Below are 15387 nucleotides of genomic sequence, written 5' to 3'. Positions count from 1 at the left end.
ATTAACACTAAGAACTTATGGCAATGTTTTTGACAAAAAAATTTCGCAAGATTCTCTTTGGGTGGAGATCAAAATCTCAACTAGAAACTCACTGCAATGTCAATGCAAAAGAGTGTTGTAAGCAAACTAGAGGACTCACTGAAAAAATCCAACAGAGTCTCCTCTGAACTGGGAGAAAAATCTCAACCCAAATCAAGAAAAATGAACACCTCTTCTTACTCTCTCTCTCTCTCTCTCTCTCTCTCTCTCACACACACACACACACACATACACACACATGTCACTTTCATCTGTGGCTTACTGTTTTGAGAATGGATACTTGTTGATATTTAACACTACATGGATGGTAGGTATAAGTTAAAAAGGTTTTAAGTACGACATGGATAACAATTGATAGGTTTGTTGACACTTGTAATATATATTCAAGGTTAAAAAATCTGCTGTCTTGTTTATATGGATGCAAGTGAGGACTCTATCTTTACTTAGGATCTTTTTGGCTAAGCTGCTGCCCATCACTGTTGAACCTGACCTCTTTCACTTCAAAATAAGTTTTCTTGACTATCTTATATACAAAACATTAGAATGATACCACATTCTCACTATGATGTACAAAAATGAATCAAAGATTGAGTTGTTTTTGTGCTCCTTTGTCTAGCCAATCGTCTTTTGAACTGTTATGTTCTTTTGTGTATAAGTGTAAGTCTAAAAAAAGCAACACACACATCCTAAACACAAGGTTCTCCTAGAAATCTAGGAAACCCGGACGTTGGCTTTGGAGTTTTTTGTGTATATGCTTTGATGGACCCACTGGCTATAATTCCTTATTAGGTTGGCAGGTGTTAGGTGGTCTTTCCTTGTTTATAGATCGGATCTCTGCTCATAGCCATTGTAGTCTTTGACTCAGTTGGTTTTAGGCTGCAAGTTGCTCCAAAATTAGTTACCCTTGTGTAATTATTTTGATTCTTATGATTTCAATAACATTTTACCTATAAACGAACTACTCTTGGATGGACGGTTTGTTTGAGGACTATCCATAGTAACTTGTTAAATCATGCAAATCTTCTACGACTGACTATGAATGGCATCCATACTATTCTCTACTAGCTAACAAAGCCTTATAACATTAACTGGAGTATAATCCTCTCTGTTAACATTGCCACTTATAGCTCCGATGAGACTCGTGGATTTTTTGATATGATACAGCTCTTTGGCTTTAGACTTGACTATTCTCTTATCATCAACTTGATGAGGCAGTAGGCCCATACTCAATGGGCCTACTGTCGACTCATTGAGTAAGGTGTCCGGCTTAGGACGGTCGCACGTACGTGCGCATGCACACACACACATGTCACTTTCATCTAAGGCTTACTGTTCTGAGAATGTATACTTGATGATATTTAACACTACTTGGATGGTAGGTATAAGTTAAAAAGGTTTTAAGTAGGACATGGATAACAACTGATAAGTTTGTTGACACTTGTAATACATATTCAAGGCTAACAAATCTGTTGTCTTATTTGTAAGCATGCCCGTGAGGACTATATCTTTACTTAGGATCTTTTTGGCTAAGCTGCTGTCCATCACTGTTGAACCTGTGCTCTTTCACTTCAGAATAGGTTGTTCTTGACTATCTTATGTACAAAACACTAGAATGATACCTCATTCTCACTGTGACGTACAAAAATGAATCAAAGACTGAGTTGTTTTTGTGTTAATATTTGTCCTTTGTCTAAAGCCAGCTATCTTTTGGACTGTTGTGTTCTTTTTTGTGTATAAGTCTTAAAAGAGAAACACACGCACACACACCCCCACCCACCCACCCATGAGAGAGAGAGAGAGAGAGTCACAAATCAATGGCGTGGCATGACCTAAGCGTATTTTATGAAAAGATGTACGTTTCAAATGGAATTCCTAAAATGAGTATGTTACATGTGCTCTTTTATGTGTGTTTTGTTTGAGTACGTGTTGGAAAGATGAAATGACTGCAATATTTTATGTTCGTCACCTGAGGGGTGATGTGAATGTGATAGTAACTAGTATTTAGTAAATCAACACATTCGTGAAAAGATTAGCATGGTCTGGATGTGATTGCTAAATAAGTTACAATGTCACGATTCTCATCTAAGATCTCGATGTGGATAGTGATGTGAATGTGATGCGAATGTTCAACGACTTACGTCTTTGTGCAAGTTCTAGCTATGTGTGGTCTAGTTCATCAGTACTTAAGCGTTAGTGTCTCTTGAACTAGTTTCTGTCATGTGTCTATTTTTGTAGACGTAATTGAGGGCGATAAAAATTCTTTCAAGATGTGGGTATGTCGCAAATTGATGATGTGGCATGGTTTAAGGGGCAAGACCTGATCGAGGGGTCTAAACCCTATCAAAAGAAGCAGAAGAAGTTTTTACCAACTTGCAGGTTCTCATCATTTTGCCAAAATGGGTCTAGGGTTAAAAATCTAACCCTACTAACTTGTAGGACTCGGTTGAGGGGCTTGAACCCTTATGAAAGAATAAAGCAAGGACCCAAAATTGTGCAAAGATTGATGAGGCGGTACCTGTACCAAATTTTGTGGTTTGCATGAATGAAGTGGTAGTTGTACGGATGTTCACGATATGTGATGAGGCTGTTGGGGAGCCAACAAAGGTTTTCATGTAATCACTTTTGGATAGGGGCCTTTATAAGTGTGCCCAGGGCCTCACTTCTGCTTAGATTTGGCTTGGGAACACTGAGAGAAGGAATACCCTTGGACATTGTACGTTGCAAAGCATAATAATAAAGAGATACTGAGAAGGGGCGGCACCACTCTTTGAGGCCAGTGCATCTAGAAAAGGAACTCCGCCGTGCTGTGTTGACTCTCTCTCTCTCTCTCTGTGTGTGTGTCTCTCTCTCTCTCTCTCTCCAAACTTTGCTCATTATTTGCAGTTTCTCACGTGTGTTGCAGTATATCTTTCACTTGGAGTGCCCAAGTCTATTACGATGGTATCAGAGATTAGATGATTCTTCTACGAAGGATCCAATCCCTTTTTTACAACACGCATAGATTTCGACAGCCAGTGAGTCTGACAGGGAGGAAACTGTCCCATCTACTTGCATGAGTGAAGAGACCAACAGAGCAACAGATCCATAGTGGAAAGCCTATCAAGGAAACCTATAAACCTATTGCTGTGTAGACCTATGAGTCTCGACAAACTAATAGAGCTCATAGCTTATGAGCCATCTATGACTAAGCATCACAAAAATTGAGACCACACTAGGCATACATCAAGATCTGTGCGTACAATGCACCAAGAAACCAAGAAATAACTGTCAAGATTGCTCTCTCTGATGATGTTGTAGTGAAACATTGTGGGAAAAATGCCGATGCTATGTTGATGTCAATGCCAATACGAGATCGATGTCGGTGTGCCGATGCTGAGAAAAAGGATGTCAAAATTTTGTTATCGATGCCAATTTTTACTGCCAAACGGAAATGCCTCACCTATGTTGAATGAACTAAGAAAGTTGATGTGTTCTGTCTATCGCTTTCTATGCTGCTGCAGTGGCCAATGCTGTAAACTATAGAAATTTTGATTCTGAATAGTGAAACCGTGTGTCCGAGACACATCTCCACCTCTACTCTCATATCCAATATCGAGAGCCATGGGCTATGACTGCCCCTATATGTTGTGTGTGTGTGTGTGTGTGGTACACACGCAATCACATCCTGCTTTGTCTTCTCGAGCTTGCTCTACCCGGTCAAGTAATTCCTCTGTGCAACACTACACTGTAGCACCAAAACCCAATGGCATTACCTTTTTAAAATCACGTGTCCTATGCTTGTTTTTCCTTGCATTGAAAAACTTACAGTGCTGCTTGTAAAGGAAATGGCCTATGAACATTGAGAAAGGTGGAATTAAGAGAACTGTAGTGAGCATTTGTATTAGACTACTTTGAGAAGATAGAGGGTGAACTTAATTAGCGGTAGCAACATAACCATTATACTTAACTAACTTGGCATGAACAATACTTTGTAAGAGAGAGAATTAGATAACTTGACAACAATTGATGACCGGATTTATATGGAGCCGGTCCCCCCTCTAGAAGGCTTTTGTATTATGATTTCTCCCATAAAGAGAGATTTGATACAATACAAGCTTTGTGTTTGTTAAGACCTTGATGGTGCAATGAAGATAGAGAGCTTCATGCACCACAATTATGCCCATAACTTAGATAAATGAAAGCATTAACTTGTCCCCAGCCTTTGTCCCAGGACCTCAAACACCTTCAAAGGTGGAGAGAGCTAACATGGAATGACGGTAGGGAAGAGGAAGAAGAAACATTCTTACAAGAAAGAAATAGTTCCTCACTTATCGTCACTCTTCTTGCTTAGCATAACATAATAGCATAGTAATGAAGATGGAGAAGATGGAAAGCTTTAGCATTGAAGCATGGCTCTTGGTTGGATTTGCATTGCATAGCCAAGAGTATTGGGGTAGGCTCACAACTTCTAAACAAGCTTGGAGAAAGAGATGAAGCTCTTGCACTTGGTACTTCCCACAATGAGAGTGTGTGTGTGTGTGTGTGTGTGTGTGTGTGTGTGTGTGTGTGTGTGAGAGAGAGAGAGAGAGAGAGAGAGAGAGAGAGTATACCCCTCAAGCAAGCCCTCTACTTGCATGGTAGACCCCCTCTTCTAGCTCATGCTTGTCGCTCATTGGCTCTCTCAAGCCTAGCGAATCACAAGCCTTGGTCACAACTAGCAATAGAGGTAGCCTTTGACAAGTGTCCTCCTTTCCCCTTTGATAGAGAGGCCTTGATAAATGCTTAACAATTAATTAATTAGCTAAAATCTTATTGGACCCCTTTAGAGGCCAACCAATAGGCTTTAGGCACCTTCTGAGGGCAACATGAAGAGGAGCTTTTGACATGTGTCCTTGTTGCCTCTTTAGACTAGGCTTGCCTTGAGTGAGGGTCTGTGTGTTGTCTCTCATGCTCTTACAAGCAGGGCTCGTCCCCCGTAGGGATCCTTGTTGACCTTTGGAACACCTTAAGCCCCTCAAGCACCTTAGTCATGAAGCACATGTCTATATTCCAACTCTTGTTCCGTTTATTTTCCCACATTAAATGATCAATTTAATATGAGAAAATCATTTGGGTTGGTTAGATATTAGGTTTTATGACACTGCTTTTAATTTTCCTTGCATTATTGTAATCAACACTACTGTGAGTTGTTATTGAAGTTCCAACATTGCAGTGTTCTACTTTAATTTCTAGCTCAGGGCAAAGCTCAAGGCAAGCTCAATTTGAGCTTTCTCACAACTTCTATTGTATTTCACACACTGACACACAAAGCTTCAATCAATTCCCTATATCTCTACGTAGATGCCTTGAACCAAGGCAACCTTATGCTTGCCTTGAAGCCTGTGCACACACCGTGAGCGGATCGGGAAGCCGCAACTCTGATACCACTTCTGAGTGCACATGTGGTGCACGCAAAGTGCGAGTGCGGGTGAGGAAGGAGATGAGTGCACTCATTGTTGGTGGAGATCCCATAAGGATTAACCCTCACCTCTCCTTATCGATTTGTAATACCAAAGAATAGATAAGGTTAGTACAGTCAATGCGATGGGTGTTTGACCAATTGGCTTGAACCCTAACAATGTGTGATGGGTGTCCAGCCAATTGGCATGAACCTTAACAATGCGTGATGGGTGTCCAACTAGCAGGCTTGAACCCTAACAAGAATAAAGGCAACTAAATTTAGAGGAGTTGGCTCCAAGGGGGCATGTTGAAGGTATAATTGGCAACACATAATATGACTCAATTTGGGGTCTAGATGTCTATACTGGTTTTGAAAATCCTTTGATTAAGTATGCTTGTACAATATCAATATCCTCCCATATGATTTATTAGCAACTACTACCATTGGTCAAGCCTTTGTAGTTTCTATCTTATATAAACACCAACAAGCAGTGATCACGAAATATACAAAACAAAAGCAAGCTTATGTGTTTGTTTAAACACTGCCAGTAGTTAAGGACAAAGTAAACTACTTCAATGATTTTCAATAAGGTTCAAGAGTTAAAGCTGTCTTTTGATACGGGGTATCACGCCATTGATACGGGGTATTACACCATTGATCCATGAGCTTTGATCACATTATTGCTAACATGGTAGATGAATTCAAAGTTTTGAATTTGTTGATAAGGAAGGTGAGTGATAGACTAGCAGAGATCCGAGGCCAAGGCAAAGTGCAGGGAGGAATTATGCTTTCTATTTAATAGCATGGAAGTTCGAAAGGTTCTGGTGGAGATGACGAAGGGGCACAAGGTTTATCAAGTGACTATACGTGTATCCTAAAATCTTGTGCTTTGATTGAAACTACCGAAAAAGGAAGTGTATAAGAGGACATATTAGATTCTTGAAACATGTTTTGCTTGGTGACAATTGTCTTGTCTTGCTTGGTGATGACCATCTCTATGCTCAGGACTAGTTGGGGTGTCAACTCAACATTGCACAAACAATACATTGCATATCACATAAATGGGAGCTGCGTATGTAGCATGTGGGAAAGTCTACTTGCGGGTGCAAATTTGTAGGGAGCAATGTTTTAACCTTCTTATCTTCACATGAGATGCAATCTCTAGGAAGGTACTCAAAGGAGGATTTATTGTTGAGGTTCCTATCAGGGATATCACTGCATTGATTTCCAATCCCTATATGGTCTTACTCGACTTCTTGAATGATGAGGCCATAAGGAATTTCTTGATAGGGATTTGATGTAGAAATTTTTTCTGTCAGGGGATATGGATACAAAGGCATGGACACAATGTGGGATGAGATGGCTACAATATTTGGAGCAAAATTTAGCAAGTATTGCAGATCTTGTATGGTCTTACCCAACTTCTTGAATAATAAGGCTACAAGGAATTTCATAAAGCAATTTGATGCAGGAATTGAGTGCGTAGAAGGATATGGATACGGAGGCATGGGCACAATGTGGGATGGGAAGGTCACAATATTTGGAGCAAAAATCTAGCAAGTATGATAAGTTTTGCTGTCAAATATGCTTTGAGGATGTGGTGAAGTAGCCTCATGGGGCCGACAAGTTGGTTGAGGGAATCTACAAGAGGCTAATCAGTCTAGAATGTATAGTCAAAGTGTTAACAAGAGTAGATGTGTTAGCAATGGATTAATACGTGAATGTAGAGGTATGAAGGGGAATGGGAGGACAACCCAACATATTTGAAGGACGGGATGCAAGGTCTTATGAGAAGAATGGAAAGTGTGAAAGCGGAGTTGGAAGAGCTGAAACCCAATGACGTCTCGAGAGAGGATGACTCTAGAGATGGGTTTGAGTGGGGAGGGTTGGATCAAATAGTAGAAATAGTTTATGAGGGACTGTTGAGAAACCGAATTATTGAGACCACGTACATGGTTTGAGCAAGCCAAGAATATATGCAATATGGGGGAGATACCATAGTGGAGATGAGAAGCACACAGGAGACTTTCGAAGGCAAGAATTGTTCAAAGCGGATACCTAATGTTGACTGATACCATCGTTGTGTGGACTGGTTGCAAGAACTTCCATGACTGGAACTATTTGTCGATGAGTCTACTTGATTGCCTGGTCACTAATTGCATGGCAAATATAATATTCTTGAAGGATCTGCATGTCAAAATATGGAGGAAAGAAAGTGAACTGCAAGCTGGGCATTCCATAAAAGGTGGGTCAGATCTTCACTAGCCATCCTGCACCCCAGGCATCGATCTGTCCCAATCCCTCTCTCCTGAATCTTCACCCCTGTCGCATAAGAGCACCCCTAATTACTTTCCATAGAAATGCCTTCATGTGATGCGGAACCTTTGGCGCCCAGATGTTTTCCATTACTTGCTCCCACCTTTCCTCCGACCATTGTTTTTTCCATATCTTGTTAAGGGGGCTAGGCCAATTCTTCTTTAGCATCATTGTATGGTAAATGCCTTTAGAATAGGGTTTCCATAAGAGGCTGCTTCCGGGCCATTTCCAGGCATTGCAGTCAAAGTCCGAGTCACAGATTGGCATCACTGCACTATCAAGCTCTTCCTTCACTTTGCTGACTAGCAAAACCTCCAAACTATTAACTCTTAAACTAGGGGGACATTATGAAAGACCTAACCATGTGATTGTAATTTCTTTGGGCCCTGAAAGAGAGGAGGCATCCTTCAATCATCAATTATCAAGAAGTGACGTCCACTCCTCTAAAGCTTGATTGCGTGGCCTCTTGATACTAACTAGTGACGTGGCCAAGCCTTACCCTGAAATGTGAGCGATTCAGCAGTTGCCACGTAGGATTTGAAGAAGCTCTCACAAAGTGTGATTCATCAGCAAGCAAGGGACAGAAAGGCAGGCTTACGTGTGCGTTTGTGTATCGAGGCTTGTAGAGTTCGTTGGTCATCACATAAGATAGGTCCATTCTGACCTTCCTCCTCGCAGATATGGCCATAGCAACAGCAACGGCAGCTTCAGCAGGTATGACCATTGCTTCTCCTTCGCTAACTAGCGAGATTGTAGGACAGCAGCTGAAGTCTCTCCCCCAACTCGCCATAGCAAGACGATCCAAGCTCTCTGTGCGGGCTTCTTCGTCTTTGGAAGACTCTGCGCCCTCTCCTCAAAAGCGTAATTTCTTGCGCAATGTTCTCCTTGCCGCTACTGCCGCAAGTCCTGTAGCGGGCAGGGCTCGTGCAGAAGATGATCAGCAGCAAGGAGTGGCTTCGTCTCGCATGTCCTACTCACGTTTTCTAGAATATCTTGACAAGGATCGTGTGAAGAAGGTGGATTTATTTGAGAATGGCACCATTGCAATCGTTGAGGCAGTGTCGCCAGAGCTTGGAAACCGTGTGCAGCGAGTCCGTGTGCAGCTGCCAGGTCTCAGCCAAGAGCTTCTCCAGAAGTTTAGAGAGAAAAACATTGATTTTGCTGCTCACAGTGCGCAGGAGGACTCTGGCAGTGTCCTCCTCAATCTGATAAGTAACCTTGCATTTCCTTTGATCCTTGTGGGAGGTCTCTTTTTGCTGTCCAGGAGATCACAAGGGGGTCTTGGTGGCCCTGGGGGTCCAGGAAACCCCCTTGCTTTCGGGCAGTCGAAAGCCAAGTTCCAGATGGAACCCAACACTGGGGTTACGTTTGATGATGTTGCTGGTGTCGATGAAGCTAAGCAAGACTTCATGGAAGTGGTCGAGTTCCTCAAAAGGCCCGAACGCTTCACCGCAGTGGGTGCTCGCATACCCAAAGGAGTTCTCCTTGTTGGCCCCCCTGGTACTGGTAAAACCTTACTGGCCAAGGCTATTGCTGGAGAAGCAGGTGTTCCCTTTTTCTCGATATCAGGGTCAGAATTTGTGGAGATGTTTGTGGGAGTGGGAGCATCACGGGTACGTGATCTTTTTAAGAAAGCCAAGGAAAATGCTCCTTGCATTGTGTTTGTGGATGAAATTGATGCTGTGGGTAGACAAAGGGGTACTGGCATTGGTGGGGGCAATGATGAAAGAGAGCAGACTTTGAACCAGCTCCTGACAGAGATGGATGGGTTTGAAGGAAATACAGGTATCATAGTCATTGCGGCTACAAACAGGGCTGATATTCTTGATGCCGCATTGCTCAGGCCAGGGCGCTTTGATCGACAGGTAAATTCATGTCAGCATCAAACTGTTCTCTTGTTCGTGGTTTACTAAATCAGTGTTAATGTTTGATCTTAATGTTGATGCCGATCAACCATTGAGTTTTTTGCTTCTGTTTTTCAAGACACTTGCTAATCTTCATGTGAGAATGTCCAGGCGACCATGTGCCTGTGCTAGCGTGTCTCGAAAGAGTGGGCCTTATTGGTGTGAGAATTATGTTTAGATGTGTTGTAGTCCATGTTTGCATGTAAATGAACATCTGGTTGAACTGAAAGGCTGTGGTTTTACTACTGGAAAGCTGTGTTGATCACATAGAACAATGTTAACTGTTGCTGATAACTCCGACGAGGATTATATTACTCTTTGGAGCTTGTTCTTTTGCATTGGAAGACCAATCCAAGGAGGCTGGCTATGGGGGATCTCATTATGTTGTGCACATTGTGATGTGGTTCACTCTCAGCAACTAAGTGAGTAGTTTTGATGAAGTGTCTGCCTGAGTTGGTAATTTCTGCTGCTTGGCAGGTGATGGTGAATGTGCCCGATGTTAGGGGCCGGACTGAGATTTTGAAAGTGCACGGGGGGAACAAGAAGTTTGACACTGATGTGTCTCTGGAGGTCATTGCAATGAGAACTCCTGGTTTCAGTGGTGCGGATCTTGCAAACCTTCTGAATGAGGCGGCAATACTGGCCGGAAGGAGAGGCAAGGCAGCTATTTCTGCGAAGGAAATTGATGATTCCATTGATAGAATTGTAGCAGGCATGGAGGGAACCGTGATGACAGATGGGAAAGCAAAAAGCCTTGTAGCCTATCATGAAGTTGGACATGCAATATGTGGGTATGTAACTGTTTGATAGGTTAATACCTTGCATTTAAGTCTTCCATTGCTTGAGGCTGAAGAATAGAGTGCATTGTCTATATTTTGTAGAACCTTAACTCCAGGGCATGATCCAGTACAGAAGGTGACTCTCATCCCAAGGGGTCAGGCCCGGGGTCTCACATGGTTCATACCTGGTGAAGACCCATCCCTCATATCAAAACAACAAATTTTTGCCCGCGTTGTTGGTGCACTTGGGGGGCGAGCAGCAGAGGAGATCATTTTCGGTGAGCCAGAGGTGACCACTGGTGCAGCCAGTGATTTGCAACAGGTTTCTTCTATGGCTAAACAGGTTAGTCTGACTCTACTGCTTAAGTTTCTTTGTTTATTTTTGTGCATGAACTTGTGCCTCTCTTTCAGTGTGCACACCTGAGAGGTGTGATTTTCTCGTCTGGTCTCGTCTCAAACAGTTGTATACAGCGTATGTGTGGTAAGGGGGGATGTCACAAAAATACGTCCAAGGGCATAGACCTCTGTGCAGTGAGCATGGCGGTGGACCTGAGAGAAATCATGTAGCTGCCTAGCAGATACTTTTGCCAGTGATTGTGAGGTAGTGAGTACGGAAGAGGAATAGTGCAAGGCCATTCTTTCAAATATGTGTTTCTCATTGGACTCGAACACAGCTCTGTGTTGACATGCTATTGGTCTCCCAATTGGTTTGCCAATTTTTCTTGGACTTATGTTTTGTTCACATGCCAGCTCCTTGGCCTGAATCTTCAATCACCTCTCAGGCTGTGGCATACTAAGTCTTTATATGATCCCTGTTGCTTTCCTTAATCACATGCATTCTTTGTTGCATGTGCATACAGATGCTGTCTTTGTGCCATTATTGATGAGTGAGTTCAGTTGTAACTAATAAACTTGCATGGTACTTCAGATGGTTACTGTATTTGGAATGTCGGAGATCGGGCCATGGGCTCTGATGGACCCTTCTGTTCAAGGTGGTGATGTTATCATGCGAATGATGGCAAGAAACTCGATGTCAGAGAAGCTGGCCGAGGATATTGATCGGGCAGTCAAGGCCATCTCCGACAAAGCATATGAGACAGCGTTGGCTCACATTCGCAACAACCGAGTTGCCATGGACAAAATTGTGGAGGTTTTGTTAGAGAAGGAGACAATGAGTGGGGATGAGTTCAGAGCCATTCTCTCGGAGTTCACTGAAATTCCTGCCCAGAATAGAGTGCCTTCATCTGCACCACAGCCTGTCGCAGCTTAAATGAGATGTGAGATGCCCTTGTACATTTCTTGTCCATTGTGAAGATCATTACGTGGATTGGATGTAATTTTTTTGTCAGCATATGCACTGTAATATTCTAAGTACTTGTGATGAAGTGGGAAGCTTTGTAGTAAAGCTACCTGTACATCTTATGTTATTGGTTGTTTGTGGCGCATTGCACCATTATTCCTAACTTAGGGGGTTTTTAAGTGTTGGATACAACTGTTGCTGCCAGTGCATGAGCCTTGAGGTATGGTGCGGTACTCGAGTAGGTTACAAGTCACATTGCATGTTGAGGTGGGTGCTATGGAGTGATGAGAGCTTCACCCTAATGAATCGGAGGACTATTTTAGCCTATATGTGGTTCAAGTTGTCTATGCATCCATTTTAAGGTGGTGATCATCTCTAAAGGGGGTCACCCAAAACTTCTCTTGATGAATGGTCTATTTAAATATTCATTCGAACTTTGAAATCAATTGAAATAGTGTAATTATGTAATGGATACTTTTCATAGAAATAGAAGTCCGCTTCCAACTACTACTTTTGGAGTTCACGTGTATTACACTATTATTATAAGAGGGTTGGAGACGAGTTGCAGCTTGCAAAAGAATGTGTCGTGCTGATTGAGTAGTCGCTAGCTGTAGAGCATTGCTTGGCAGCCAACTTTGGATGAAATAACTTTCTTGATTCTTTACCGTTACGTTTTCATTAGCCTTCTCAAGATCATCCTTTCTATTTTGGGTATTGTGGGTATTCTGGGTTTTCGGGTGGATGGGATCGAAGTGAGCTTTCATTAGTGACCTCTCTGTATCTGTGATAACTGCAAGTCTAAAATGGACGATCTTCGTTGGTTGCAATTAAGTTATTGTGTTATACTTCAGGGAAAATTACCAGAAGACCCCTCTAATTTGTGGAAATTCCCTAAATACCTCTCAAATTTCAAAAATTCCCAAAATACCCTTGTATCTATTTTGGTTTTTCAAGATTTTTTAATCTTTATTCCTTTTTGATAATTGAGATCCGTTTTTGCATGCTTAACATGTAATTTGCCACAAGTTGCCTCGCAAAAAGAGGCAATTCTGTCTAAAGATAATGAAGCAATTCATCTCCATAGCATACATAATCGACTCAAAATTATGGATTTAGCATCTTATCTTATATTGATAAGCAATGAGTCTTCTTATGAAAAGCTACAAATTTTTTAATCTTTGGAGAAATTTAATTCACAACCACGGGTATTTTGGGAATTTTGAAAAATTTGAAGGGTGTTTGGGCATTTATGACAAAATATTGGGGGTGTTCTTTGAATTTTTGAAATTTGAGGGGTATTTTGGGAATTTCCACAAATTAGAGGGGTATTTTGGTAATTTTCCCTTTACTTGATGAGGTAGCAATGTGAGAGTGATAGGGATTTGTCATGAATAGAATGGATATAACAGGAAGTTGTTGTTTGGTCGACATAGATGTAATCCTTTGTTACAACGGGCCCTAGTCTACAAATGTTTTTAAGGTGGCAAATAAGATTTTGAAGTAGATATTGTTGAGTGTACTACCAAATATTATATATAAAGCGCGGCAAGCAATTTTTCGAAGCAGAGTTTGTACTGCATATATTACTGAAGAAGGAAATATGGGTAGAAGATTCTCTATGGGAAACTTAGTTTGGTGTCGCATTTCCTTGGGAAATGGAATTGTACGAATTTGCATCTACCCTTCGGGAGTGTTGACATGAGTACCATACCATAACCATTAACCATGCTGATTTAGAGTGATAAGCTCTTTGTTTGGACAAACTGTGAAGCTATGAATACATGTATGAAACTTGCAAACTGCTTGTACAATGTTGTCAAGTATGTGTCTCGTAAACTCTCTTTCGGGTTATAGACTTAAGAAGCTGAAGTTTGCGACTGTGCACTGGTTCTTGATGGGAATGAGTGTTTGAGAAAAGTGTGTCAACTTAGCCTTGAGTTGTTTAGAAATTTAAGACAGCTGGTTCATATGCGAGTGAAAAGGAATCAGTGTGCTTAGATTTTGCAAGAAAATAGTGTAAATATAGCCAAAACTCTAGTTTAATTTGCAAGATTTGGGCTTAAGAATTGACTTGAAGGGACTTGTGTGTATGTTTGGGATAAAGGTTTTTCCCCAAACATTGATGGGAATGTATATGCAGTCCTCTATAGTCACACAGCACCCGAATAGTTGCGCACAATTTTGCGTTGAGAGAAAAAGTTTTGGTGTTTGGCTTGGCAAAGTCCATTCTTCTAGCCACTTTTGCATCCATACTACAATTTGTTTCTTGTCATGTTTAAAAAGTGTTACTAATATGAAGTTACCATTGTTATCCATATCGGCTTCTTATACCAAAATTTATACTTCATTAGTTACTACCACCCTCACCTCGACTAGGCCTTAGACAAAAAACTAGAGGGGCTTCAGAGTGCTCAAAAAAAAAATTACCCCAAAAACTTGGCAAACCTACCTATGAGAAATTTTAGAGGTAAATTGTTTTAGACTAAATTATACTAAATTTCTTCAAGCTCTGTAGGTTTTTCACCTTCAAATTTAAAATTTAGAGGTAAATTTAAAATTTGTGGGTGGTATTACACTAAGTCTTTTTTTCAAGCACTTGGCTTGAGGCATTCATCCAACCATGAGCTCTATAACTTCAATTCATGTTATTTGACCCAACCTCTTACCATAGAATCTCCTTGCAAATCTGTTGCGAATTGGTGATGGAAACTCCCAACGCAGCAAAATAAAAGATTGAAGCGGGCAATATAATTTAATGGAACTAGAATTCATATATAGATGAAGTTGGGCTCCAATGGGGTTATATAGCAAAGTCCAATTCCCATCTCATTTGTGCTCTATAAGAGAGCGAAAGAGAGAGAGCTTACATTTGGGCCATACTTTCCAAGCTCTCCTATCTTGCATAGCGGTGAGCACATCTACCCGCGAACCACTTCTCAACGTACAAGTTTCAAGCTAGTCAAAACCCATGAAGACTATATTAGAACCTCACACAAGCATCCATAGCAACCCAAAAATTACATAAATTTCAAGGAGCCCAAAAATGGCTACTTTTGGGGCTCCTCAGAGTAGGTGAGGCTACTTCTTAGAAGGATTGATATATTTAATGTAAAATCCACGTATGAAAGCTAAGGGCACTTTGCCAATCATACTCACTCTCTTGCATAGTATACATACCAATTCTAAAGACTAACAAGCTAACCATTAGGGAGAATTTGGACTCTCAAAGGGGACTTATAAGGACTTTGACTTTATAACCTTTGTGCAAAACGGGTGTACGGCAAAAAATTTACAAATGAAATCAAAACTTGTTGGACCTTTTGGAATTAGAATGTACTCATTGAAATTTATCTATAGGTATAAAGCATGCCATTAGATTCTTTATATTCTAGAGGATTTCATTTTTTTAATGTGACAACTCCGTCTTATAAATGGTCATAACTTCTACAAGATTCAACTCCAAATTTGTTAATAATGCAAATTTTGAAAGATGATTACACATGTCATAACAAGTGATATATTCAAGAAGGCTTAGAAGACTTTATACATGAACAAAGGAGATGGATTTACATAGATAACCTATTCTTCCCTCTTGAAAGAATAGAAACTCTGTTAGATGCACTAGATCAA

At 41.1% G+C, this 15387-nt stretch overlaps 1 protein-coding gene across 1 annotated transcript; it reads left to right on the top strand.

Annotated features, from left to right (window-relative positions):
* The first annotated feature begins 8380 nt into the window (after positions 1-8380).
* On the top strand, positions 8381-11872 carry LOC147431821 (ATP-dependent zinc metalloprotease FTSH 2, chloroplastic-like). The gene is made up of 4 exons (XM_086494292.1): positions 8381-9639; positions 10156-10469; positions 10560-10800; positions 11386-11872. Exons 1-4 carry the CDS (start codon positions 8455-8457, stop codon positions 11725-11727), a joined length of 2082 nt encoding a protein of 693 aa, XP_086350418.1. The 5' UTR covers positions 8381-8454; the 3' UTR covers positions 11728-11872.
* The last annotated feature ends 3515 nt before the right edge of the window (positions 11873-15387 follow it).

The sequence above is a fragment of the Adiantum capillus-veneris genome, chromosome 21 (genome assembly GCF_014529385.1).
Source record: "Adiantum capillus-veneris isolate H3 chromosome 21, ASM1452938v2, whole genome shotgun sequence".
Taxonomy (NCBI): Eukaryota; Viridiplantae; Streptophyta; class Polypodiopsida; order Polypodiales; family Pteridaceae; genus Adiantum; species Adiantum capillus-veneris.
The sequence above is the reverse complement of the archived record's forward strand: the minus strand, read 5'-3'. Positions and strand labels throughout refer to the sequence as shown.

Bases quoted from the DNA above. Each gene is read 5' to 3' on its own strand.
- LOC147431821 (XM_086494292.1), top strand. From the start codon at position 8,455: ATGGCCATAGCAACAGCAACGGCAGCTTCAGCAGGTATGACCATTGCT. The intron at 9,640-10,155 runs GTAAATTCATGT...GCTGCTTGGCAG, and splicing joins CAGGGCGCTTTGATCGACAG to GTGATGGTGAATGTGCCCGA. The intron at 10,470-10,559 runs GTATGTAACTGT...TATATTTTGTAG, and splicing joins GTTGGACATGCAATATGTGG to AACCTTAACTCCAGGGCATG.